This window comes from Phaenicophaeus curvirostris, chromosome 27 (assembly GCF_032191515.1).
Source record: "Phaenicophaeus curvirostris isolate KB17595 chromosome 27, BPBGC_Pcur_1.0, whole genome shotgun sequence".
In the NCBI taxonomy this organism is placed as follows: domain Eukaryota; kingdom Metazoa; phylum Chordata; class Aves; order Cuculiformes; family Cuculidae; genus Phaenicophaeus; species Phaenicophaeus curvirostris.
In genome coordinates this window covers 4,437,106-4,461,307 of record NC_091418.1, presented here as the reverse complement: position 1 = coordinate 4,461,307, position 24,202 = coordinate 4,437,106, and the positions used below count along the sequence as shown (strand labels likewise).

At 55.1% G+C, this 24,202-nt stretch overlaps 1 protein-coding gene across 4 annotated transcripts in view; it reads left to right on the top strand.

Moving 5' to 3' along the window:
• Positions 1 to 24,054, top strand: part of LOC138731620 (hexokinase-2) — a 42,174-nt gene extending 18,120 nt beyond the window's left edge. For 3 of the 4 annotated variants that reach the window (XM_069877674.1, XM_069877673.1, XM_069877672.1), the window contains exons 2-18: positions 924 to 1,086; positions 7,863 to 8,011; positions 8,776 to 8,895; positions 10,936 to 11,031; positions 11,418 to 11,517; positions 12,602 to 12,785; positions 13,380 to 13,535; positions 14,380 to 14,613; positions 14,831 to 15,135; positions 15,642 to 15,790; positions 16,527 to 16,646; positions 17,259 to 17,354; positions 17,857 to 17,956; positions 18,072 to 18,255; positions 18,505 to 18,660; positions 19,296 to 19,529; positions 20,404 to 24,054. In XM_069877674.1, coding sequence (XP_069733775.1) covers positions 924 to 1,086; positions 7,863 to 8,011; positions 8,776 to 8,895; positions 10,936 to 11,031; positions 11,418 to 11,517; positions 12,602 to 12,785; positions 13,380 to 13,535; positions 14,380 to 14,613; positions 14,831 to 15,135; positions 15,642 to 15,790; positions 16,527 to 16,646; positions 17,259 to 17,354; positions 17,857 to 17,956; positions 18,072 to 18,255; positions 18,505 to 18,660; positions 19,296 to 19,529; positions 20,404 to 20,548 — 2,691 coding nt within the window. In that variant the 3' untranslated portion in view covers positions 20,549 to 24,054. Of the gene's footprint in view, positions 1 to 923; positions 1,087 to 7,862; positions 8,012 to 8,775; positions 8,896 to 10,935; positions 11,032 to 11,417; positions 11,518 to 12,601; positions 12,786 to 13,379; positions 13,536 to 14,379; positions 14,614 to 14,830; positions 15,136 to 15,641; positions 15,791 to 16,526; positions 16,647 to 17,258; positions 17,355 to 17,856; positions 17,957 to 18,071; positions 18,256 to 18,504; positions 18,661 to 19,295; positions 19,530 to 20,403 lie in introns of those variants that run through there. The other variant, XM_069877675.1, reaches the window with a different exon arrangement.
• The last annotated feature ends 148 nt before the right edge of the window (positions 24,055 to 24,202 follow it).

The following is a 24,202-nucleotide window of genomic DNA, read 5'->3' as shown; positions in this document are numbered from 1 at the left end:
TTTCCTCTTGACTTCGTAGGGCTCGCAGCTGCCCTTTAATTAATTTTAAGTGAAGTTAATTGAAAGAGGGCACAGTTTGGGTGCTGCCACTCTGTCCGCCTCTCCGTTTCCCTTCGCTGCTCCGGCCAGGCTGTGGAGACAGCGCCGATGAATGGCTCCGGGAGGAGTTCTTCCATGCTTTTCCCAGGGAAGACGAGACGCTTTAAAGAAGGAGCCGGTCATCTTCATAGCCTCGGCGTGAGGGTAGAAACAATTGCCAGGAGGGGGGGTGGATTCCTTCCCTTTCTGGCCAGTCTGGCCAGGCACCCACTTGTGTCACAAAGCGTTGCTTGCTCAAGGAGGGTGAGTCGCTCTCGACACCGTAACCCTTTGTAAGGGTGATCTCAGCAGCGAAGAAATGAATGAGCAGTGGATTCCTGCTGAGCATCCTCCGTGTAGGAAGAGGCCCTGAGGGTCAAGGTCAAGGCGTGTTGCCAGTGCAGCGGATGAAGGGCTCCACAGCTGGAAAACCGCTGGCGCTGACCTTCTGACTCACGGCTAGGGCAGGGGAGGTTGTCGAGTTTGGATCCTGTTTCTGTCACAACCTCTTTGGGTGCCTCTTTGGGAGCAGAGAGGATGCTGCGAAGCATCAGGAGCTCCTCAGGGTCTGAGGTGCTGAGGATGGTGCAGGGTGGCTTTGGTGAGCTCTTTGGAGAGCAGCCCTGGATGCTCAGGAAGAGGTGCGAGAGCAGCGATGGGCGTTACGAGATAAGCCGGTGGTGCCGTGTTGGCAGTGTGCAGGTGGGTCACCACCTGCTCCTGCATCTTGCGTCAGCCCCAGTAGATCCAAGAGGAGCTGAACGCTCTCCTGAATGTGTTCATGGAGGTTGTCCCTATGTCCCCACCCCGCCAGCTGACTTTTTGGCGTTATCTCCACCTTTCAGATTGACAAGTACCTCTACCACATGCGGCTCTCCGAGGAGACCCTCCAGGATGTCTCCCAGCGTTTCAGGAAGGAGATGGAGAAGGGGCTGGGAGCGGACACCAACCCCACCGCCACGGTGAAGATGCTGCCCACCTTCGTGAGATCCACCCCGGATGGGACAGGTACCATGAGATAGATGGGAGATGCTCATTCCCAGCAGATTAGAGGGAGAATGTGGTGGGGAAGCCTCAGTAGGTGCCAACGTGTGCCAGGAGAGAAGTCTGGGGCCACCCATCCTCACGGTGCTGCCAAAACAGGGGTGGCACCCGTGGACACATTGACTCCTGGTCCTGGTGGACTTAATCCTGCTTATACCGAGTGAGGTTTAGTGTGAGGACAGGTCTCATTCCTCGGTCTGTGCTGGGACTGGAGGGGCTCTCGGTTCCCACTGGCGTGAGGGAGGGTGGGAACCAGCCCTCGTGTGCCCTTCCTGGCAGGACAGAGACAGTCACGGGTCCAGCTCATCAGATTTCATTAGTGCTGAAGCAGCAGTGGTGCCAGGCGCTCTCTGAATGCCACAAGGGCCGCGAGAGGAGAAGGGGGCTCTCCAGACTCGGCTTCTCACAATGTGCCCTTTCTGCCAGCTTCCCGCGCTGGCAGGAGCAGGGCTGCCTGCAGCAACGCTCCCGGCCAGGCACATCCCCGTTTCAGCCTCCGCTTGCTCCTCTCGACCCAAGAAAATCATAGAATCGTTACGTTGGAAAAGACCTTTCAGACCATCAGCTCCAACCGTCCCTGTCTGCTACTAAATCATATCCCCAAGCACCTCATCTACTGGCTTTTTAAACACCTTTGGGGATGGGGACTCCACCACCTCCCTGAGCAGCCGTTCCAATGCCCGAGAACCCTTTCTGTGAAGGTATTTTTCCTAATGTCCGGTCTAAACTTCCCCTGGAGCAGCTTGAGGCCACCACCTTTCACTTGGGAGAAGTGACCAACACCTAACTCTACAACCTTATTTTAGATAGTTGCAGGGAGCAATAAGGTCACCCCTCAGCCTTCTCTTCTCCAGGCTGAACAACCCCAGATCCCTCAGCTGCTCTTCTTGTTCTTCAGCCCCTTCACTAGCTTTGTCGCTCTTCTCTGGACCCTTGAGCACCCGTATGGGAAATGCTGTTGTCCTTCCCTCTCCGAGCCCCATCCAACCTGACTTGGAATGTTTCCAGGAATGGGGCTTCCACCACCGCTCTGGGCAACCCGTGTCAGTGTTTCACCACCCTCAACATCAACAATTTCTTCATCAGATCTAGTCTGAATCTCCTTTCTTTCAGTTTAAACCTGTTTCCCCTTGTCCTCTTGTAACATACCTTGTTAAAAAGTTGTCCCCATCTTTCTCAGAAGCCCCCTGGAGCATCCCTGCACCCAAGAGCCACCCTGCCTGCAGCATCACCCCTGCCCTGCTCACTTACACCCAAAAGCTGGACCTGGCCGCTTGCTCCGGGATTGAGATTTCAATCTATTTAAATATTTGAGGATGTTTTTAATTACAGAGCTAGTCGGAATGCCACCCCGGGGCATGGGAACCATTGCAGCCAAATGTGCTGTGTGTCCGAGCTCCTGAGAGGCAGAGCTCTCGGCACCCTGACCCATGTTAGGGAGAAGGTTCAGTCTCTCTCCTTGGCTTTGAAAGAGTGAGCCCTGGCTTCTCTCACCGTATCTTCCCGATCTGCAGCTTCTCCAGCATCCCAGCTGGCATTTCCCACCCAAACCACGTGGGGAAGAGGCACATGGCAGCATGGAAAATGTTAAGCAAAAAGGATGTGGGCGCAGTGATGGGGCTGCAGCTGCCCTGGGGCTGGAAACTGGGAGTTTTTCCAGCATGTCCCAGGGAGGCAAGAGCTGGGGTTCCCTGTACATCCACATCCATGCTGTGAGCAGCACCGGGGTCTCTGCTCCTGTGCTTGAGGACGGGGGGGCTGGAGGGGTGAGGCGAGGGCAGCTCGAGGGGGTCTCACTGCCAGCTCCCCTGGCACGTGATGTAGAACAGCTCAGCGCCAAGGGTTGTGTCCTTCCTTCTGCTGCTTTTAAGCTTTGGGGCAAAGTCTGATGTTGGCTGGGCACGCAGTCCTGTTCCCACCCGCTTTGGGCGTCAGCAGCTGCCTCCAGTCTGAAAAACAGGGTGCCAGGCTGGCTTCAGGGCTCTGCACCTCCCTCTTCCACAGCATCCCTGCCCTTCCTGCCCCTCCTCGCCGCAGCACAGGTTCTCTCTGCTTTTGGATTATGCCCTGTCTGATATGCAACCAGCAGCTCCGCGGGCTCCAGGCGGATGAGAGGCGCTTAGACAAATTCAAGGTCACATCTGCAGCTTGAAGTCAAAGCAGAGACCCGGCTCCTGACCGCTCCACCCTCCTCTGCACTCCTGTGGCTTCGCTGTTCCTGATGCAGCGTGATAAGGGGGTGGGGGGTCCTGCTTCTGAAGCAGCATCTCTCCTAAAACCAACTTTTCTCGCCTTGCTCGGCTCTGGCTCGAACTGAAATGCCTTGCAGCAAGGCAGTGGGCATCCTACCGCAGGCTGGTGGAGGAGGACAGGTCCCAGAGAAGCTTCTCCTTGGAGCCCCAGCGGCTGAGCAAGGGCTCTCCCTGCTGAGTGCAAACACCTCCTTCCTCCTTGCTCCTTTCCTGCTTTTCCCAGGCTTTGTTGGCATCGCTGCGTTTCCTCCTCTGTGCTGATGTTGACACAAGGATCTTCTGGTGCATCCACCGTTAAGCCCTGGCAGCTGATAGCCATGGGCTGGGTTTTTCAGGAAGGTGCTGCAGGACTTTGGTGGTCAAATCCCTGGAAAATTCCAAGGATGGTTCTTGGCTAACCCTTGCCCTCGGCTAGTGGGCTCAGTTCTGGACAAGAACCAGCTGCTTCTGCAAGAAAATCAGCTCATACGACCCATTGTATCGAAAAGCTTTAATGAAAATGCTGTTTTCGTGCCCAGAGCCCCTCATCCAGTGATTTACTGCACTCTCCAGCAAGGAATTGTGTTGGGGAATTGCTGTGGTACGACTCTTACCATGGTCAGTGAGACTTGCTCTTTGCTGGACCTGGTTCGTTCCAAGCCAAACCACCAAGCTAATCCTGGATCTCTTCATAGAACACGATCATAGAATCATAGAATTGCTAGGTTGAAAAGACTTTTGAGATCATCAAGCCCAACCATACCTGTTCCCTATTGAATCATATCCCTAAGCATTTCATCTCCCTGCCTTTTAAATCCCTCCTGGGATGGGGACTCCTCCTGTATCTCCCTGGAGGGCAGAGCCTGGACCTGCTCCAGCTTTTCTCTGCCTCTTATTTTTTTTATTACGCTGATTTGACTGAGGATTCCTACAAAACGGGATTGCAGCTGGTTGGGAACCTTGAGGTTTGAGGTGGAGGTGTGGGGTGACCTCAGAGGTGCTGGGCATGATCCTGCACGTGATGCTGTGACCCAGCCTGGTCCTGGCTCTGTTTTTAGGAACGGCAGAGCTCCTCTGCCCACTTTGCCCCATGCTTTCTTGTAAGGATCGCAGGCGTTTTTACAGGCAATCACCCTTAGGTGGTTTGCAGAGAGGCCCTTGAATCAGAGCTCTGTGTTTGCCCTCCCTGTTTGAGTTGTGAGCTCAGCATCGCAGCCTCTATCTTATCACGTAACGAGGGAGCCCTAATCAAAGGGAGGACCCAGACGTGATATCGAGCAGCGTGGCCCATTGTGCAGCTGCATTGCTTTTCTTGGGAGTTTTCCAGGGGAGATTTCTCTGCCTTTTTCCTCCTGAAAAGCACCGATCTGACCGGGAACGCACCCCTTGACTTCAGCGGCTGCCGCTCAAACCACTTGTACCTCCCCCGTGGCCGTTGTGCAGCTCATACAGGGTTTTTTTGGTTGTGAGGTTGGGTCCTGCTGCTGCTTTGTGGCAAGAATTGATGGGTGGTGGGTCAAGAGAAAGCTGCTTTGATACAGCTCTGCAGGGCGCGAGCCTCACAGGGGGGGATTGGCTGAAATACTGAGTGTGCAGGGGGCTGGGAAGAGCAGGAGGACAGCCCTGTCCATGGCTCCTTGGCCATTTTTGGGGGATCCTCCTGAATTCCCTGTGCTACCTCCAAGGAGACGAGCAATCTGTGGCACTTTTGGCTCCAGCATCCTTAGGCTTGTCACATTTTTCAGCCCCGTGAGGCATTTTTCATGCTCTGCTAGCAAGGAGGATGGTGTCTGTGCCAATGGCAAGGGAAGCAGGAGTACGGCTCGACCCGCGATGCCAGGAGGGCCCAGCCAGGCATCGCAGCTCTACCCATCTGTGGCTGAGCCTAAATCCCCGCGGGGGGCTCACCGGCCACATCAGGACAGCGAGGAGCTTTCCTGAAGGTTTTCCTGCTGCATTTCCAGCATCCAGGGCATGCCCTGTGGCTGCCAGACAGTCTGCAGAGCGAGCTGCCGGACTGGTTTAAACCTCGTCCCTGCGAAGGGTCGACATGGGCGTGAGGCGAGGAGGAGGAATGAATATTTAGGCTTGGACTGCCCCAACACATGAGCTGCAGTGCTCCACTGGCTCCCACACTGTCCTTCAGCCCTGCAGGCACTGAGCTGAACGTCTCCTGGCTACGCCGCCTCCCTTAGAGCTCAGCCAAGGGTGTTATCTGAGCAGGGAGGAGCTCCAAAGCTTTAACGTGGTCCAGGTTTGGAGCACGGTGTGGTTCTGGGGTAGCAGTTCCTGCTGGGGGTGTGCGTTTCTCCAGAGGTGAATTGAGGGACCTGTGCGAGGACTTGGCAGGTCGTCGGAGGCGATTCTGCCCCTCTGTTCCTCTCTTCTGAGACCTCACCTGGTGTATTGTATCCAGTTCTGGAATCCTCAACATGAGACGGATACGGAACTGTTGGAACGGGTCCAGAGGAGGCTACAAAGATGATCCGAGGGCTGGAGCACCTCCTGTATGAGGACAGGCTGAGAGAGGTGGGGTTGTTCAGCCTGGAGAAGAGAAGGCTCTGTGGAGACCTTAGAGCAGCTTCCAGTGCTGAAAGGGACTCCAGGAAAGCTGGGGAGGGACTTTTTATAAAGGTATGGAGTAATAGGATTAGTGATAGGCTTTAAATTGGAGAGGAGCAGATTTAGATTAGACATAAGGAGGAAATTCTTCACAATAAGGGTGGGGAGGCCCTGGCCCAGGTTGCCCAGAGCAGCGGTGGCTGCCCCATCCCTGGAGGTGTCCAAGGCCAGGTTGGATGGGGCTTGGAGCAACCTGATCCAGTGGGAGGTGTTGGAATTTGTTAGGCTTTGAGGTCCTTTCCAACTCAAATCATTCTATGATTCTATGATCTTCAGCTTTGGTTAAAATACTGGTGTGACTGCCTCCGCGCCACCTTGTCCCGCTGGCCGGCTGATCTCAGGGTGTGACCTTCACCGACAGAGCATCGTTCCGCGGGGTGTGAGGGCTTGGCATGAGCTGGTCCTCCGAGAGCCGGCACCCAACCTGCCCCACATCACCCCGGGATGATGTGCTGACCCCCCCCCCGGCGCTCCCCCCGTTCTCCATCCCGAGCAGCAAAGCTGTTGAACGCTTCTCAAGACCTCTAAGCCTCTCTTATTCCTCATCTTCTCATTTCCTCGGAGCACGAGGGCTGCTTTTAATAGACCTTTTCAGCTGCGGAGGGACTTTATAAAGCCGCTCTCGGCTCAGGCTCTAGGTCGGTCAGCGCCCGCGGTTCCCTCGCCCCGAGCCCTCGGAGGGTCAGCGCCAGGAAAGGCGCCAGGACAGATGGACGCCCCACAGGCTTGGCCAGCGAGCTGCCTTTTCAGCTGGAGTCACTGGAGATGCTGGCTGGCCTGGTGTCATTTGAATACTAATAAACCACACTTTTTGTTTCAACTCTAGCCCCTTTGTAAAAGCATCGGTGGGCACAATGCGGCCCCCGGGTGCTGTAATCTGCCCAGGGGAGCCAGCGCAGCACATTTAATGCATTCAGAAATCAAACAGTGCTGATAGAGGGCTTTCCCCCAGCTCTCGCCCCACACTGCTAGGTATTTAAAACAGCCAGCTTGGCGCTTTTCCCGCATCCCAGATCTCGGTCCGAAATTCAACGAGCTGCCTTGGTGCCTGCTGCAATAAAAAACAAACAAGAGGTGAAACCTGCTCAGGGCTCAGGTCTTGGAGGCAACAGGACCCGGGGCTCCTCGCTACCAACCCCAACAGGGAAACTCTTCTTCCCATGGGAAGGCAGCAATGAGTCCCTGAAACTCTTTTAGATTTTCTTTCCTCCCTGGTTTCCTGCTGACAACTTTCAATCTTGCCTTCAGCGAGGAGCTGCATGCCAGGAGTGCACGGGATTCCTGGGGCAGGGCAGGGAGGTTGTTCTGGATCGTGGCCGCCTAGCCTGAACACATGAAGCTTTTTTCCATATATCAAATGTTCCAGCAGGGTTTGAACTGCTAGGGATGGAGATTTAGGAACTTTCACATGCATCTTCCATCAATGGGATCAGGAGCAGCTCTGCTGCCTTCTTACGGAGCCTGAGGCTGGAGGTTTTCTTCCCTGAGAGCACTTGGGCTTTGAGCATGGGCTTGTGTGGATGGGGCTGGTGGGATTTGTCCCCTTCCTGGCTTGGCCACCGCCTTTGTGCTCCCTACCCAGGGCATCAGGCTACATCTCAAAGACGTTGCTTTGATCGCTCATCAGCTGGGGGGGATGCCAAGAGCGCAGAGAGGCAGGAAAGACAGACACAGCAGTGATAAAAGAAAAGAAATCTATAAAACACATATGAAATATAATGAAAATATAAGGAAATAATGAAATAAATTATAAAATATCCTACCTTACCCTCATGGGAGGTGGCTGGTTACTCCCTCCCCTGCTCGGGGCTGGCCGGTGTGGGCACCGATGCTGCTGAGAGGGACCCACTGAGTTAAGTAGTTGTTCTTGTCTGGTCTCTCCCGCAGAGGACGGGGACTTCTTGGCGCTGGACCTGGGCGGCACCAATTTCCGCGTGCTGAGAGTGAAGGTGTCCGACAACGGCCTGCAGAAGGTGGAAATGGAGAACCAGATCTACGCCATCCCCGAGGAGCTGATGCGAGGCAGTGGGGTGCAGGTGGGTTCAACCCCTCTTTCTCCTCCCCATCCCAGCTCTCCTGGGCTGCTCTCCAACTGCAGAGCTTCTCCTTGTGGGTGGAACCACCCACCTTGGAGCAGTTCTTCTATCTGAGGGGTGGGTTGGCGTTGCCTCAACACTCAGAACTGTATCACGGGGGTGGAGCAGGACTGAGCATCCTATTGCTGCCTGGTCCAGGGGGATCCTTGCCTTGTTTAGGCTGGAGAAGAGGAGGCTGAGGGGAGACCTCATTGCTCTCTCCAACTCCCTGAGAGGAGGTTGTGGAGAGGAGGGAGCTGGGCTCTTCTCCCAAGGGACAGGGGACAGGACGAGAGGGAATGGCCTCAAGCTCCACCAGGGGAGGTTCAGGCTGAACAGTAGGAAAAAATATTTCAGGGAAAGGGTCACTGGGCACTGTCCGTGGCTGCCCAGGGAGGGGGTTGAGTCCCCTTCCCTGGAGGGGTTTAAGGGCCGGGTGGACGAGGTGCTGAGGGACATGGGTTAGTGATTGATGGGAATGGTTGGACTTGATGACCCAGTGGGTCTTTTCCAACCTGGTGATTCTATGATTCTATTCTATGATTCCTTTGCGTGGATCTATTAGTTCCTGACATCAAGTAACTATGATGGAAGAAGAGCAGGGAGGTGCGATGTGGGCCCCTCGCACACATCCCCCTCGTGCAGGCAGGGATGCAGGCGCTGCTCAGATGCATCATCTCCGTCAGAGCAGCCGGGTGAGGGCTCACTCTTTGCCTTTTTTTCAGCTCTTTGATCACATCGCCGAATGCTTGGCCAACTTCATGGATAAGCTGAAAATCAAAGACAAGAAACTCCCTCTTGGGTTCACCTTCTCCTTCCCGTGTCACCAGACCAAGCTAGATGAAGTGAGTGAAGGTCTCGTCTCCTTGCAAGGGTCGTGGCCGAGCTGGGGGTGCAGTGGGACGGGGGTGAGCTCTCACAGGGAGCAGTAGATGTCCCACACCAATTGAATGTTGAAAGCTGCCTGGAGGAGAAAGACCTGGGGGTGTTGGTTCACAGCAACTGAACATGAGCCAGCAGTGGCCCAGGTGGCCAAGAAGGCCAAGGGCATCTTGGCTTGGATCAGACACGGCGTGGCCAGCAGGGCCAGGGAGGTTCTTCTCCCTCTGGACTCGGCCCTGGGGAGACCGCTCCTCGAATCCTGGGGTCAGTGCTGGCCCCTCACCACAAGAAGGATGTTGAGGCTCTGGAGCGAGTCCAGAGAAGAGCAACGAAGCTGGGGAGGGGGCTGGAGAACAAGGATTGCGAGGAGTGTCTGAGAGAGCTGGGGGTGTTTAGGCTGGAGAAGAGGAGGCTGAGGGGAGACCTCATTGCTCTCTGCAACTCCCTGAGAGGAGGTTGTGGAGAGGAGGGAGCTGGGCTCTTCTCCCAAGGGACAGGACGAGAGGGAATGGCCTCAAGCTCCACCAGGGGAGGGTCAGGCTGGACATTAGGAAAGAATTTTTCACGGGAAGTGTCACTGGGCACTGTCAGAGGCTGCCCAGGGAGCAGGTTGAGTTACCTTCCCTGGAGGGGTGGATGAGGCGCTGAGGGACATGGGTTAGTGGTTGATGGGAATGGTTGGACTCAATGATCCAGTGGGTCTTTTCCAACCTGGTGATTCTATGATTCTATGAACTTATGCTGTTAATTAGGCTCTTTGGGTTTGGGTGGTGTGTACGCTCTTGGTGCTGCTGGGAGCGAAGGGGCACAGAGGGCTCTGGGAAGTGATGTTTCCTGGGCTGGTTGCTCCGTTTCCACTTTGCATGGCTGCCTCCACGGAAAGTGGCTTTTTCCCCCTCTGCAGACAGAGCTCGGGGAGAGCGACTGTGGTGGGGAGAGCGGCTCCAGCTGCCCCCAGCCAAAGGCAGCCCAGACGTGCCGAGCATCACATTCCCCGTCATGCAGCCGGTGCAGGGAGAGGGGGGGTCACCCACTCGCCGTGCCCCAGGCAGGCTGGGAATCGATGGCTGTCAGCTCCGCTCAGCCGTACGCGCTCTCCGCTGGGAGCTGGTGACCTTGCTGGGAGACTAAACATCTCGACGAGCGGAGCCCGGCTGAGACACGTGGCCCCTCTCCTGCCACCCACGGCCTCCGCCGAGCTCTGGCGGGGGGGCTGGTGCTTTCCTTGCCCTTATCTCACCCAGCTTCCTAGGAAAGGATCGGAAAGGAGGGCGGCTCCATGGCGCGCTGGCCGTCCAGCACGTCCTCCCCGGGCGGGAACGCAGCAGCATTTTCTACCAGGGATGGGGCAAGTCATGCTCTCGTGCCTCAGCGATTCAGCCAAAGTAATGAGGAAGAAGATTTAACGCTTTCCTCGTGGTGGAAGTGGGGACTGAAAAAATAAAGAAGCTGGGGGAGGAAGCATCTGCCCTAGTGGCCTTGCCCGGTTCACTTCTCTCCGTGCCTCAGTTTCCTCATGTGTAAGGCAAGGCGAGCGTTTGCTTTGATAAAGGTTGAGGGTTTCAACACAATCGATTCCTTTCCCTCCCCCCAAAGCTCAGCTCAGCCCCTGGCCGGGTGACAGCGATGGTTCTGCTGGGTGGGGACACAGCCAGTGCCTCCGGCTGTTGGGGCCAGCGAGATCTGTGCCCTGCAGGAATGGGTTAAGGCTCTCCAGAGGCTTGGGAACAGGTTTTGCTCCAGGGCTCCATAAAACCCAGTCACAGGAATCATGTTCCCTCCTGCAGGCAGGAGGAATGAGCTATTTGCGTGCTCTTTTGTGATCGTAAACTTAACCTGCGTGGAAATCCTTGCTGGGAGGGTGGCTGGAAGGCTGAAAACACAGAGGAACTCGCCTGCGGCGCTGTGTGTCCATCCAGCCCTTGCCTTGCGAGGGGAACCCTTGGGGCGCACGGTTTGATGGGTCCGTCCTCCAAGCATCCCTTCTTGCTGCTTCTCCACAGAGCATCCTCGTCACGTGGACGAAGGGATTCAAATGCAGCAGCGTGGAGGGGAAGGATGTGGTGTCGATGCTGCGCAAGTCGATCAAGAAGAGAGGGGTAAGAGGCTGGGCAGATCCCTGAGGTGCTGGGATGGGGACACGGAGCTCCATGGAACAGGATTCTTAAGAAGGAGGTTTAGGCTGGACATTAGGGAAAAAGTTTTCACAGAAAGGGTCATTGGACACTGGAACAGGCTTTCCAGGGAGGGGGTTGAGTCCCCTTCCCTGGAGGGGTTTAAGGGACGGGTGGACAAGGTGCTGAGGGACATGGGTTAGTGTTTGATGGGAATGGTTGGACTCAATGATCCGTTGGGTCTTTTCCAACCTGGTTGTTCTATGATTCTATGATTCTACGAATGCACCTTGGCTTCCCCCTGGCAGCAGAGATATTTTACTCTGGTTTTGCCACTCTTGACTCAATCTCTTTCTTCTCCATCTTCTCAGGACTTTGACATCGACATTGTGGCCGTGGTGAATGACACCGTTGGGACCATGATGACCTGTGGCTATGATGATCATAACTGTGAAGTTGGCCTCATCGTTGGTGAGCAAGAGCGGGGATTTGAGGTCCATCTCTCTATGACCTCCATAAGGAGAGGTGCTGGCGCACCTCCCATAGGACAGGCCAAGAGAGATAGGGTTGTCCAGCCTGGAGAAGGCAAGGCTTTAAGGAGACCTTATAGCCGCCTTCCCGTACCTGAAGGGGCTACAAGAAAGCCAGGGAGGGACTTTTTATAAAGGTGTGGAGTGACAGGACTAAGAGAATGGTTTTAAATTGGAGAGGGGCAGATTTAGACTAGACAGAAGGAGGAAATTCTTCACAGTGAAAGTGGGGAGACCCTGGAACAGGTTGCCCCAGGAAAGTTGTGGCTGCCCCATCCCTGGAGGGGTTCAAGGCCAGGTTGGATGGGGCTTGGAGCCCCTGATCCAATGGGAGGTGTCTCTACCCATGGCAGGGGGGTGGAGCTGGATGATCTTCAAGGTCCCTTCCAACTCAAAGCATTCTAGGATTCTGTGATCACATTTCTTGCAGGTTTCAGGGTATTTGTGGGATGGGGGGAAGAAAGATGTTAGAAAACCAGCCTTGCCCAGTGTTTGTTTTCTTCCAACTTTGCTTTGGGTTGACGAAGCTGGAGAACAAGGATTCCGAGGAGCGGCTGAGGGAGCTGGGGGTGTTTAGCCTGGAGAAGAGGAGGCTGAGGGGAGACCTCATTGCTCTCTGCAACTCCCTGAGAGGAGGTTGTGGAGAGGAGGGAGCTGGGCTCTTCTCCCAAGGGACAGGGGACAGGACGAGAGGGAATGGCCTCAAGCTCCACCAGGGGAGGGTCAGGCTGGACATCAGGAAAAAATATTTCACAGAAAGGGTGATTGGTCCCTGGCAGAGGCTGCCCAGGGAGGGGCTTGAGTCCCCTTCCCTGGAGGGGTTTAAGGGACGGGTGGACGAGGTGCTGAGGGACATGGGTTAGTGACTGATGGGAATGGTTGGACTCGATGATCCAGTGGGTCTTTTCCAACCTGGTGATTCTGTAATTCTATGATTCTGTGATTTGGCTGTTGCTAATTATGGGGGGCAAGGATGGGGAATAAGGGAAACGTCCTGTCTCACCACATCCCCGTACTTGGCTCAGGTACCGGTACCAACGCGTGTTACATGGAGGAGATGAGACACATTGACCTGGTGGAAGGGGATGAAGGCCGTATGTGCATCAACATGGAGTGGGGGGCCTTTGGTGACGATGGTGTGCTCAACGACATCCGCACCGAGTTTGACCACGAGATAGACATGGGCTCGCTCAACCCTGGCAAACAATTGTAAGCAGATCTTGGCTTCGGCTCAGGCTCGGGGTTTGTTCTGCATTGTCTCTCCTCCCCTTGCACTGGCGGTTGTGGGACCAAAGAGGTCGTCCTAGTTAACTAGGTCACCGCGTCCTCCGCTCTACCAGTTACACCAATGCAAACAGGGGCTGTATCGCCAGTTGGGGTTGGGAAGCTCAGCTAAACCACTCAACACCCGCTTTTGTCATGAGCCCTTTGCTTGGTTGTGTTGGGTTCTGTTTCTTTCTCCTGCCACTGAAGTTGTCTGCCAGCCAAGGCAAACACCACCACCCGATGTCCACATCTAAGACCCACAGATTTCCCGTTCCCCATGACTTCTGGGCAGTGTGGGTGGGATTTAGGGGGTCTCTGCAACCTCACAGTCCCCCTTCAGGCAGCCACAAGTTCTCCTTGCAGATTGATGGTGACGTCAACATGGCTTTATTTTCTTGGTGATGGATAAGCTGGAAAGAGACGACCTGGATTTCGTTTGGGCCTGGAAGATGGCCAAATGGTTTTTAAGGAAAACATGTCGCCACCTGATGGCACGTGCAACCAAACAAATACATTTTGTGCTTCCTACATGGGCAGGTTTGAGAAGATGATCAGTGGGATGTACATGGGAGAGCTGGTCCGACTCATCCTGGTGAAGATGGCCAAGGAAGGGCTCTTGTTTGGAGGGAGGCTCACGCCGGATCTGCTCACTACTGGCCACTTCGAGACCAGATACGTCTCTGCTATTGAGAAGTAAGTAGGATCTGGATGGTTCTCTGGGGTCCCAGCCCATCTTCTGACATCCAGTGGCAGGAGGTTTAACAAGGCCAAATGACGGGTCCTGCCCTTGGGGCACAACAACCCTGAGCAGCTCCTGACTAGGAGAAGCCTGGCTGGAAACTGCCTGGAGGAGAAGGACCTGGGGGTGTTGGTTGAACAGGAGCCAGCAGGGGCCCAGGGGGCCAAGAAGGCCAAGGGCATCTTCTTGGCTCTTCGAATCCTGGGGTCAGTTCTGGCCCCTCCCCACAAGAAGGATGTTGAGGCTCTGGAGCGAGTCCAGAGAAGAGCAACGAAGCTGGAGAGGGGGCTGGAGAACAAGGATTGCGAGGAGCGTCTGAGAGAGCTGGGGGTGTTTAGGCTGGAGAAGAGGAGGCTGAGGGGAGACCTCATTGCTCTCTGCAACTCCCTGAGAGGAGGTTGTGGAGAGGAGGGAGCTGGGCTCTTCTCCCAAGGGACAGGGGACAGGACGAGAGGGAATGGCCTCAAGCTCCACCAGGGGAGGTTCAGGCTGGACATTAGGAAAAAATATTTCACAGAAAGGGTCGTTGGTCCCTGGCAGAGGCTGCCCAGGGAGGGGGTTGAGTCCCCTTCCCTGGAGGGGTTTAAGGGCCGGGTGGACGAGGTGCTGAGGGACATGGGTTAGTGATTGATGGGAATGGTTGGACTCGATGATCCGGTGGGTCTCTTCCAACCTGGTGATTCTGTGATCTGTTGGAGGGACCCATCACCGGGCTCTGCACAGAGCAAACCGGGATGCTTGAGATGACAGAAGTTGGATTTCCAGGCACAAATCATTTTCTCATTCTTTGATGCACAGGGAGAAAGAAGGGCTGCAGAAAGCCCATGAGATCCTCGCCAAGCTGGGCCTGGAGCCGTGCCACGAAGACTGTGTGGCCGTCCACCGCATCTGCCAGATCGTCTCCACCCGCTCGGCCAGCCTCTGTGGGGCCACCCTGGCAGCCGTGCTGCGACGCATCAAGGAGAACAAGGGAGTGGAGCGGCTGCGGTCCACGGTCGGCGTGGATGGCTCTGTCTACAAGAAACATCCTCAGTGAGTCCGTGAGGATAGGCGAGGCTGGTGGGGAAAGAGGGTGAGCGCCCGAATCTGCTCCTGCCAGCAGTGAATAAAACTTGGCACAAGCAGAACATCTCCAGATGTTCCCCTGGGCGCTTCCGTATGGATCCCAAAGGGGCCCCGGACATTCACAACCCCAGAGGGTCACATCAGCCGTGGTGGCAACACTCAGGTCCTCTTTCCTCCTCTGTAGCTTTGCCCGACGTCTCCATAAGACAGTGCGGAAGCTGCTGCCGGACTGTGAGATCCGTTTCGTGAGGTCGGAAGATGGAAGCGGCAAGGGGGCAGCCATGGTGACGGCGGTGGCCTACAGACTGGCCGCCCAGCATAAGGCACGGCAGAAGATTTTGGAGGCGCTCAAGCTGAGCCATGAGCAGCTCCTGGAGGTGAAGCAAAGGATGAGGATAGAGATGGAGAAAGGGCTGGGCAAGGAGACGCATGCGGAGGCAACAGTGAAAATGCTGCCCACCTACGTGTGCTCAACTCCAGATGGGACAGGTGATGGACTATGTGTGTGAGCCCACCTATGTCCTGTGCAGGGCAAAGAACCAGCATCTGCGCTGCTTAGGGAAGGGCTGGGACCTTTGCCGTGGCCAGTTCCCTCTTCGTGGTGGGAGTGGCACAAAGCTTTTCAACCTCCAGTACGATACTGGGAAACGCAGCTGAGCCTCCAGGACGTTCTGCGCTTGACTTAACACAAAGCCTGGCTTTCAACTGTGGGGTTTGCTGCCACAGGGTTCTCCCCACCATTGTCCTAGGTTGCGCTCCCAGTTCTGTCTGTGGCTTGGGTGTGCGCCTGCCCCTTGGCTTGAAGCCCTGTGATCTCCCCGAGCCTGGAGCAAACCTCTCCATCACCTTCCTACCCATACCTGCTCTTCTCCTTTCCCAGACATGTCGCGGTTTCTGGTCCTCTCCCAGGAAGAGGGCAGATTCAGATCAGCTTTGTGCCACGTTCACGATGCCCCTTGAGCTCTCTCTCCTAACGATTCTCTCTTGGGTTTCAGAAAAAGGAGATTTCCTCGCCCTGGACCTCGGCGGCACCAATTTCCGCGTGCTGCTGGTGCGTGTGAGGAGTGGGATGAGACGCGGTGTCGAGATGCACAATAAGATTTACTCCATCCCGGTGGAGATCATGCAGGGGACAGGAGAGGAGGTGAGGATGGGCAGCAGGAGATGGAAAACCAGGGCACCTTCCCTGGGGTGGCAGCCAGTAGCTCCAGGTGACCACGGGAGCTGGTTTTGCCTCGGTGCAAAAGCAGGAAGGTGGAGAAAGCTGGTGCCCTCCTGCCTTCGGAACAGCGAGTTCTGCCCAAGGCTTTGTGCTTTTAGAAGCTTGAAACTGTTTTTTTTTTGGTTAGAAATGGGTTTCTTCCCAGACATCCCTGAATCCCACACACTCCACAAGGGCAGATAAGCATCATCCCCATTTCCCAGAGAGCAAAACCACAACACAAGCAGTAAGCAGAGTCTCCAGTGCCTTATTTGCAGGTGGAAAGGGTTTTGCAAAGCACTCCAGGCGCTGCTCAGGGACTGGGAGTATTGCTAGCAGACGGGCTCTGGGGACACCTTGCAGAGGGACTGGATTCCCGTGTGACCCCTGGGAAGCTGGTCACCTCCTCTCTAGTCCCTCAATCCCTTCTGGGTGCAGGACAGGACCTGCAAGTTGGAGGGATCACGGTGATATGACCACGTTGTCCATGGGGAAGAGGATGAAAACAGAGCTGGTTTGGCTTGCTCGCCTCCCCCAGTGCAGCTGAGCAGCATCCTGGTCTGTCCAAAGCCCTGTTGGCTTGAGAACAGCTCAACATCTCCAGTAGGTCAGGCAGGCTGGAGTCCAGCTGAGTTTCTTGCTGTGATGGTAACTTCTCCTTTTGACTTTGTGCCCCCAGCTCTTTGACCACATTGTCCACTGCATCTCTGACTTCCTGGAATACATGGGAATGAAGGGGGTATCGCTCCCACTTGGATTCACTTTCTCCTTCCCTTGCCAGCAGACCAACCTGGATGAGGTAACCTTCAACCCACCTGGTAGCACGTGCGTTGGGTCCTCAGGGCTGGCTGGAAAGCCAAAGCGTGCTGGCATCTCTCCATCCAGGACGAGAGGGGACAGGACGAGAGGGAATGGCCTCAAGCTCCACCAGGGCAGGTTTAGGCTGAACATTAGGAAAAAATTTTTCACGGAAAGGGTCATTAGGCAGTGGCAGAGGGGGTTGAGTCACTTTCCCTGGAGGGGTTTAAGGGATGGGTGGATGAGGCGCTGAGGGACATGGGTTAGTGATTGATGGGAATGGTTGGACTCGATGATCCGGTGGGTCTTTTCCAACCTGGTGATTCTGTGATTCTATCCCAGCATCAATGACCACGGGGCAGGTCAGACAGAGACCCAGGAGAAGGGAAGGCAGGAGCTCGGAGCTGCTAGGGCTTCCGACTCGCTCCTTTGCTGCATCAAAGCAAATGCAGGTCCCTTGAGCTCTAGAGAAGACCCTTTTGAGGCATCTTCCTTATGTGAAGATCTGAGCTCCACACGTTTGGTGGTGCCTGCTAAGAGCTGGTGGCTGTGGGGTTCCAGCCCCTCCTTCCTAGCAGCCGGGATGACTTCCTTTGGGGTTTTGCCACAACAGGGGATTCTCCTGAAGTGGACAAAAGGTTTCAAGGCAACCGGCTGTGAAGGAGAAGATGTGGTGAACCTGCTGAAGGAGGCAATTCACAGGAGAGAGGTGAGTGTCCATGTAGCGGTGAGAAGTTGCTTGCTTGCTTCCACATCCCGGCTGTCTTGGGCATCTTTAATTGGCCTGTAGAGCAAATTAATGGGCTGAGCAGAGGGCTAATGAGTCTGTGAATTTTAACAACCCTGCTTAGTCATCGCTAGAGGTTGGATTTTCAGACCCCGGAGCTAGGAGCTGGCCTCTGGCCAGGGCTGGAGCAGACTTGTCTCACCGTGAGTTCGGAAGACAACGTGCGTGTTTCCTCCGTGCAGACCACGTGAAGCTCCTGCCCTTGGGGCTGTTTCTGGTGGGGTTGTCCCAGCTCCTTTGCTGATGGGGCTTGCTGGAGGTATTTTGAAGTCTGAGCGTCCACACGTGGGGCTGCAGGAGCTCCGTGGGTGCCTGGCGGAGTCCCATGCTCAGCAGACACGTCCTTTCGCAGTCGTGGGAGCAGACAGCAGCGGAGGGAGCCGTGTCCTCCAGCAGCAAACCGTGCAATCCCATTCCTCCGCAGGAATTCGACCTGGATGTGGTGGCGGTGGTGAACGACACGGTTGGCACCATGATGACCTGTGGATACGAAGATCCGTATTGTGAAGTTGGGCTGATAGTCGGTGAGGACTCAAAGTTTCTTATGGAGTTGCTCTGGTTCAGGTGTCCAAGGGCTTTTATCTTGGATTCACTCCCTGCTTCTCCGACAGCCCAGATGAAAGATGCTTCTCTCTGCAGGCACCGGCAGCAACGCCTGTTACATGGAGGAGATGAGGAACGTGGAGCTGGTGGAAGGGGAGGAAGGCAGGATGTGCATCAACATGGAGTGGGGAGCGTTTGGCGACAGCGGGTGCCTGGATGACATACGGACAGAGTTTGACGTGGCGGTGGACGAGCTGTCGCTCAACCCTGGGAAGCAAAGGTGTGTGGTGGCTTTGGGGGGCTGGGAAGGGACCCCGATGAGGCCGGGTGTCCAGGAACAGTTCACTGCTGCCCCACCAGCCTCTTGGTGGAGCATCAGGGGATGATGAGCAGGGCTGAAGCCGGCTTTGCAATGCCCCCATGTACCCGTTGTCCACAAGGAGGGGACTGAGCTGCTGGTCTTGCTCCACGGTGTCAGACCAGATGTCCCTTCTTGTCCTGATGTCCTGCCTCACCCTCTCCTTCCCAGGTTTGAGAAGATGATCAGTGGGATGTACCTGGGGGAGATCGTCCGAAACATCCTGATAGATTTCACCAAGCGAGGGCTGCTCTTCCGGGGACGGATCTCAGAGCGGCTGAAGACCAGAGGGATCTTTGAGACCAAGTTCCTCTCGCAGATAGAAAGGTGAGGTCCAACAGGCGGCGTGAGCACCAGCCCTGGGCTTACAGCTGCAGACCAGGGCAGAGATGTCCTTTTGTCACCTTCCCTGGAGGGGTTTAAGGGACGGGTGGACGAGGTGCTGAGGGACATGGGTTAGTGATTGATGGGAATGGTTGGACTCGATGATCCGGTGGGTCTCTTCCAACCTGGTGATTCTATGATTCTATGATTGGGGAAAGGCTTCCCAGGGCTTGTGGGAGAAGTCCCAAGCACTTGGTCTGGAGCCAGGATGAGGTAGGGTGTGCAATACAGGTAACTCAGCAAAATCCACGTGGTTCTGGCAGCACCGGTGTTGAGAGACAAGGAAACCGGTGATGGCAACACAATCACCTCTTTATCCTCTGCCCTGGACAGAGAGGAGCCGCAGGTTCAGTAGCTCCGCCGTTTGTTCTGAAATAGCCTTACTGATAAGGATGTGACATCCGAGCTACATCCTGATCTGAAAGCTGAGGCTGGAGGGGAACTGTAGAGTCTCTCCGGTCCCTGTCACCCAAGCTGTGAGTCCCCCGGGGCTCAGCAAGATGTAGATAAGCAAGGGGAAGCCACACGTGCAAGTTGCTCCATCTCCTAACGCCGCCTGGCCCTTGTGTCCTCCCCAGCGACTGCCTGGCCCTGCTCCAGGTCCGCTCCATCCTCCAGCACCTCGGCCTGGAGTCCACGTGCGACGACAGCATCATCGTGAAGGAGGTGTGCACGGTGGTGGCGCGGCGAGCGGCTCAGCTCTGCGGGGCTGGCATGGCAGCCGTGGTGGACAAGATCCGCGAGAACCGCGGGCTGGACTTCCTCAAGATCACGGTGGGCGTGGACGGGACGCTCTACAAGCTGCACCCTCAGTGAGTCGCTCAGCGGTGGGTGGTGGACATGGGGGGGTCTGTCCTCCAAGCTGGTGCATCTACCCATCTCCTAGTGGGGTGCTAGGGGAGAGCCAGCTGAGGGACATGGGTTAGTGATTGATGGGAATGGTTGGACTCAATGATCTGATGGGTCTTTTCCAACCTGGTGATTCCGTGAAAGCTGGAGAGGAGGGGATGGATTTCAGGGTCACCAGGGCTGCTGGTAGCTCACTGATCACTCTATCAAGGCCCAGCTGCTCCCTAAAGGAGGGGCACCCAGACAGGGACCTTGCAGCCCCGAGGCCAGGCTGACCCCAGGATGGGGAGCGGGTTCACGAGGAGTCCAGCTCATCCAGCAGAGCCACGGGGCTGAGGCAGGTCTACGGTGAGAAGCTGGTCCGTGATCTGGATCAAGAAGGCTGCAGGCGAGCAGAGATAGGACTGTGCCGGGTCTGGAGGCTGATGCTCCTGAGACAGGGCCCCCAGGGTCCCGTGGGTAGTGGGTGGGCTCTGAGGATCCCCCTGGGTGAGGCTGGTGAGGGCTGTTCAGGTTTATTAGTGCTCTCAGGGCTTGGTGGGACTAGAGAGCCTGAGCTGGTCAGGAGTGGAGGGAGAAAACGAGTGTGTTTTGCTAACTGTGAAGCTGGAGCGTGTAGGCTTGCTGGTGCCTCCAACCTGGCAGCTCTCCATCCATCCATCCATCCATCCATCCATCCATCCATCCATCCATCCATCCATCCACCTTTCTCCTGTGTCTGTAGCCCTGCTGGAGCTGCTTTTGGATGGGTGTGCGGGGGGGTTGTTCCCCGTTGGGGCTGGCAAATTAAACCAGCAGCTCTTCTTTTCCCCCCCTCCCCGTGCTGTGCCCCTGCAGCTTCTCTGCCGTCATGCACGAAACAGTGAAGCAGTTGTCTCCAAAGTGCGAGGTGACCTTCCTCCAGTCGGAAGACGGCAGCGGCAAGGGCGCAGCGCTCATCACGGCCGTGGCCTGCCGGATCCGGGAGGCCGGCCAGCGGTAGGAGGAAGGAGCTTTGCCGAAGAGCTTGGTTTCAGCAGAACAGGACGTTTCCCCCACCCGGTCCCTCCTTCCGTACACACACCCGTAAAGAGATCCCCTTGCAAACAGACTCTCGGCTTTACTTGTTCCCGTGAGATGCCACCAGCGGGACCGGAGATGCTGTGTGCTTTCTAGAAAGAGCTGTCGTAGGAGTTTCGTTGCATGCCATAAAACCGCGTATCGAGTAAAGCTCAAAGCGTCTTCTGGCTGTCTGCCTGCGTTTCCAGTTAGAGCTGGACCTGTTCCACTTCGCAGCCTCCGTCGAACACCAGCTCTCCTCCCCACGTCTCCTAACCACTCTCCCACCTTCCCAAACAGCAGAAAGGATAATGCTGGAATAATTAAGACACTGCATTGTCACTTTACAGTAACCGGTACCTATTTATGTCTGTCGTAGCGTGTCCGCGTGCTGTAGAAAGCAAACCTCTCCAAGATTGGGCTAAAGACCTCCGGTAGTCTTTTACCCTGATCAAGGCTGTATTATTTCCATGAAAGTCATGGTAACTTTTAAAGCACAGGGTGCAGAATTCCAACCGGCGCGTTCCGGGTCTGCACTGCGAGATACCGGGTATCTCAGTTGGTGAGCAATATTAAAGAACCTGCTGGCTCCGAGTTGGAGGCGCCCCCTTTAACTGCGCCGGCAGAGCACGTGCCTGGAAATAATTGGGGACTCAGGGTCTAATCCCATTTCCCGACCTCTCACCTGCACCCTCGAGCGGCGGCGGCGGCGGCGGCGTGTGGCGCGTCCGTATGCTTGTGTGGCACCTCTGGAAAATCCTGGCATCCCTCCCCGCTTGCGTGTGCGGATACGGGAAGCACCGCCCGGCCGGGACGCTCTCCTCCCCGCAGCTCCAGGCGGCGCGGCGGCGCTCGGCGCGGTGAGTTTGGTTTGCTTCTTGTCTGTGAAATAGTTCTGCGTCTTCAGCCTTGTAGGTGACACCTGGATTTCCACACTGTATATTTATGTTTCAAGAGATCTTTGTATGTACATAGTCCGGGGGTTATATTGGTTAGTTTTGGCTTCACCCTTCTATGTCCCTGCAGAATGGTACAGAGAACTTATTTTCTTTTTCTCTTGTGGTATTTTATTTTTTTTTTTAATTTAAATTCTTCTCGGGGTAGATTGGAGAGACACCCAGATTCCTGAGGATGGGCTTTCTGAATTCCTCACCAGAACGAAAGGGAAACTGAGAAGCCAGGGATGTGCTGCGCGGGGAGCAGCGGAGCTTTCAGGATTAGGCTGGGTTTAACCTAAAGAGAGAGTTGGTTTTTTTCTTTTTGTCCCCCTACCCTCTCCAGCCCAAATCGCTCTGGAAGGTCCCGCTGGTCCCTACGGCGACGTGAGCTCAAATAACTCTGAGCCCCTCGAACTGAGCCGGGACGGCGAATCTCGGCACGGGTGATGCTGGTTCGCAGCGAAACCAACCCCAGTGAGGGGGTGGGGGCTGTAAATATTTAGCGGAAGAGAATGAAGTTCCAATTATGTACAAATAGAATAATTAAGAATTCCCAGGAGCAGCCCTTCACTTTGGAGGACAGAGGTTTTGTCTATTTTGATGTATATTTTTACACTGCTTGGGGTACCCTCGTTCCCACGAGTCTCTCTGCTGTCTTGGGGGTCATAAAAAAAAAAAATCACTCTTTGGGCATTTTAAATGCTTATTTTTGTATAAACCTCAAGACAATTACAGCAAAACAAATCTGACTGTGTATAGAACCGATGTAAGAAACCAAGTTCAGTGAAAAGTTTTAGAAGATGTTAAATAAATCTTGGAAAGATGATCCCAAACTCCTCTACCACAGTCCCAAGCAGTCGTGTGTTTATTCCTGAGAGCAGCATCTTGCCTGCTGAAAAACTGAACCAAAAATATTTATATTAAAATGTGCAGAAGGCTGTGTTAGCGACAGGGTGAGGGGAGCGGTTTTCAGCTGCAAGAGGGGAGGTTGAGATGAGATCTTGGGAAGAGGGTCGAGAGGCCCTGGAACAAAGCAGGGGTGGCTGCCCCATCCCTGGAGGGGTTCAAGGCCAGGTTGGATGGGGCTTGGAGCCCCTGAGCCAGTGGGAGGTGGAACTGGATGGGCTGTGAGGTCCCTTCCAACCCAACCCATTCCTTGATTCTGTGATTAGCGGCTGTGTTTTTAAACTCTTATCCAGCTGTGCCCCTCTTGGAATCTGTAGTAACCCATTGGTTAGCGGGGCCAGTATCAGCTCTGTGGGGCTAACGAGGTGAGGGAGACGTGCTGGAGCTCACGGATACAGACTGAAGCTTTCTCTGAGGTCAGGGAGGGTTTTTAGCTGGGCTTGGTCTGATGGAATCCCACCTGGATACCACCCAGGCTCTCGTGATGCTCGAGAACCTTCGCTTCCCCCTCGCTTTGTCTCAGAATCAAGCAGGGGCCGAAGTACCCCAGGTAAACAGCAATACTTGGGGTGTTTCAAGACCCCATCGTTAACCTGCGGCTGCAGAGATGCCCCGGCTGGGAGAAAGGTTTTTATTAAACATGAGGAGACATTTGTGCTCCTTTTTTTTGTCTCAAAGAGGATGTGGGATTGTCCCTCCGGTGGGACCGTAACCTTGCACCAACACAGGGCCGGGGGATGGTCTGTGAACATGTTTAAAATGAAGAAGGAAGGTGAAATCCTAATGATTCATACGAAGGGAAGATCAAATCTGTTCTGTGGAGGGAGGGACGGACAGACCCATCAGCTCGACTTGCCCGGCGTGTCTCTCCTCCAGTCAGAAGCTCCGCTTTGTGCATTCACGATGGCTTTTGTTCCGTTGAGTTGTTCCCATGAGGATGCATTTTCTTTGCGCTCCTGGCCGCGTGGGCAGCAGGAGAACAGGGTCTTCCGCGGCGTCACCTGCTGTCCCAGAGGCTCTGGCCTCTCCTCCCTGGCGATTCTCTCCTCGGCAGCACGTGTGGCAGGATTTATTGTTCCTGCACACGCACATGTAACAAATGATCGAGCCTCGTGAAAGGAATTTGCCTCTTCCCTTCTTGGGGTCGAGGGACACGGAGGGAGAAGCATCACATTCCATCACCCAAGAGGTGCGAGGAGGATCCCAGACGCACAGAGCCCTGGCCTGGAAGCTGCACGGCTCCTCCTCAGCCCATCCAGCTCTCGGTCGGAGGAGAGAGGGGGGAAAAGGGTTGGATAATCCGATGGGTCTTTTCCAACCTGGTGATTCTATAATTCCATGAAAAATCCTGGTCACAACACAATGTGGAGTGTGAGAGTCAAGTTACGGATCTTGTTGACATCTCTAACCCGTCTGAAGTCTTTCTGGCTCAAAGCAAAGAAAACGCATCTTGCTGCAGGCGATGGCTCCGTGTGGGGCAGGGGAACTTCAATAAAGCCAAAGACTGTTGGGCTGCTGGCAGGAACGAGAGACTGTAGATTCACCTGATGTTGTTATTTTGTGTTTACAATATTTATTTTTAGTAATTGACTGCAATTATATTATAGAGAGGCTTCCTTATTTTTGTACTCCTCCTCCCAGCTTCCCCCCCGTGTGGTGGTGTAACTCTCGCCTCCCTTTGCCACGATTGCTGCTCCGAGTCAATGACAAATAAAAGAGAGAAAAAAAAAAAATAGCTAATTTTCTGGGGTTAG